Raw genomic sequence first — 933 nt, forward strand, 5'->3', positions numbered from 1 at the left:
ACATACGCTCGTTGTTGGGTGCATCGGGCAGCAGCGGGGGAGCCAGCGCCCCGAAAGGAGGCGAAGGATGGACATAGGCACGGCCCAACAGGGCCCGCGTAATAATGAGCATACGCTCGCCGTTTGCTCCGGGCGTCGCATATTGGTGACTCTACACTCAGGTTCAAGTCGACACACAGCGCCAAAAAAACAATGTAAGGACACGCACGTAATCACCCTGCAAACCCACGGTTCCACCACACCTTGCCGGGATGATCGGCCAAGTAAACACCAAGTCCATACTTGTGGCCTGAGCTGCGACCAGCGAAACGATAGTCAAAGCCCAGGCGCACAATCTTGTCGCGCAACATTGTGTCAGGGGGGATGCCGTGAAGCAACAAGCGCTCTTGACAGGGTGTATTTCGAAGCAAAGCTGGACAGCCCGAGAGCGCATCTACTGTGGCCGTATGAAGTTGATCATAGTGCTCCTGACTTGTAATGCGGTGCAGCATCTCCCATCGCTTGGCGCTGTACCGTTCCCACACACGGGGTTCTGCACACGCTCCACCCGCCGCACTGCAATGTTGCTTGGCCCTCGCCCGTCAGCACTCAGCTGCTGTAGCAGCTCAACCACCTTGGTACACAATGGGGTCAAATCAGTCGGCTTGTCAAGATAAAAATAATGTAAATATGACTATGTCGGCAAGCAACGCACCTCTGGGATGAGCTCGGGTGCGTCGCGCAAAACGTCAATAGCTGGCCCAACAACCTGGGTCGTGACAAGTCGCTGCACTCTTTGCCCGGCGCTGAAGAGACTTGGCCGCTGCTTTGGATCTGTTGCAAGCAAGGCCCGTGTTTCCTTGTACAACTCGCTCGTCGAATTGCACATCTGCAGCAAAGGTTAGCAAAGCAAATCACAATCAAAGCGGTGCTCAGTTGTCGCTCAAGGGATAT

At 55.1% G+C, this 933-nt stretch overlaps 1 protein-coding gene across 1 annotated transcript in view; it reads right to left on the reverse strand.

Annotated features, from left to right (window-relative positions):
• MONBRDRAFT_13095 (uncharacterized protein) overlaps nt 1–933 on the reverse strand; it is a gene marked incomplete at both ends in the record, with an annotated part of 41238 nt that overhangs the window by 38468 nt on the left and 1837 nt on the right. Inside the window, 3 exons of the mRNA XM_001750997.1 lie at nt 243–436; nt 514–613; nt 695–868. Of these exons, the coding sequence (XP_001751049.1) occupies nt 243–436; nt 514–613; nt 695–868 (468 nt within the window). The remainder of the gene's footprint in view (nt 1–242; nt 437–513; nt 614–694; nt 869–933) is intronic.

The sequence above is a fragment of the Monosiga brevicollis genome, genomic scaffold (assembly GCF_000002865.3).
Source record: "Monosiga brevicollis MX1 MONBRscaffold_66 genomic scaffold, whole genome shotgun sequence".
Lineage (NCBI taxonomy): Eukaryota > Choanoflagellata > Craspedida > Salpingoecidae > Monosiga > Monosiga brevicollis.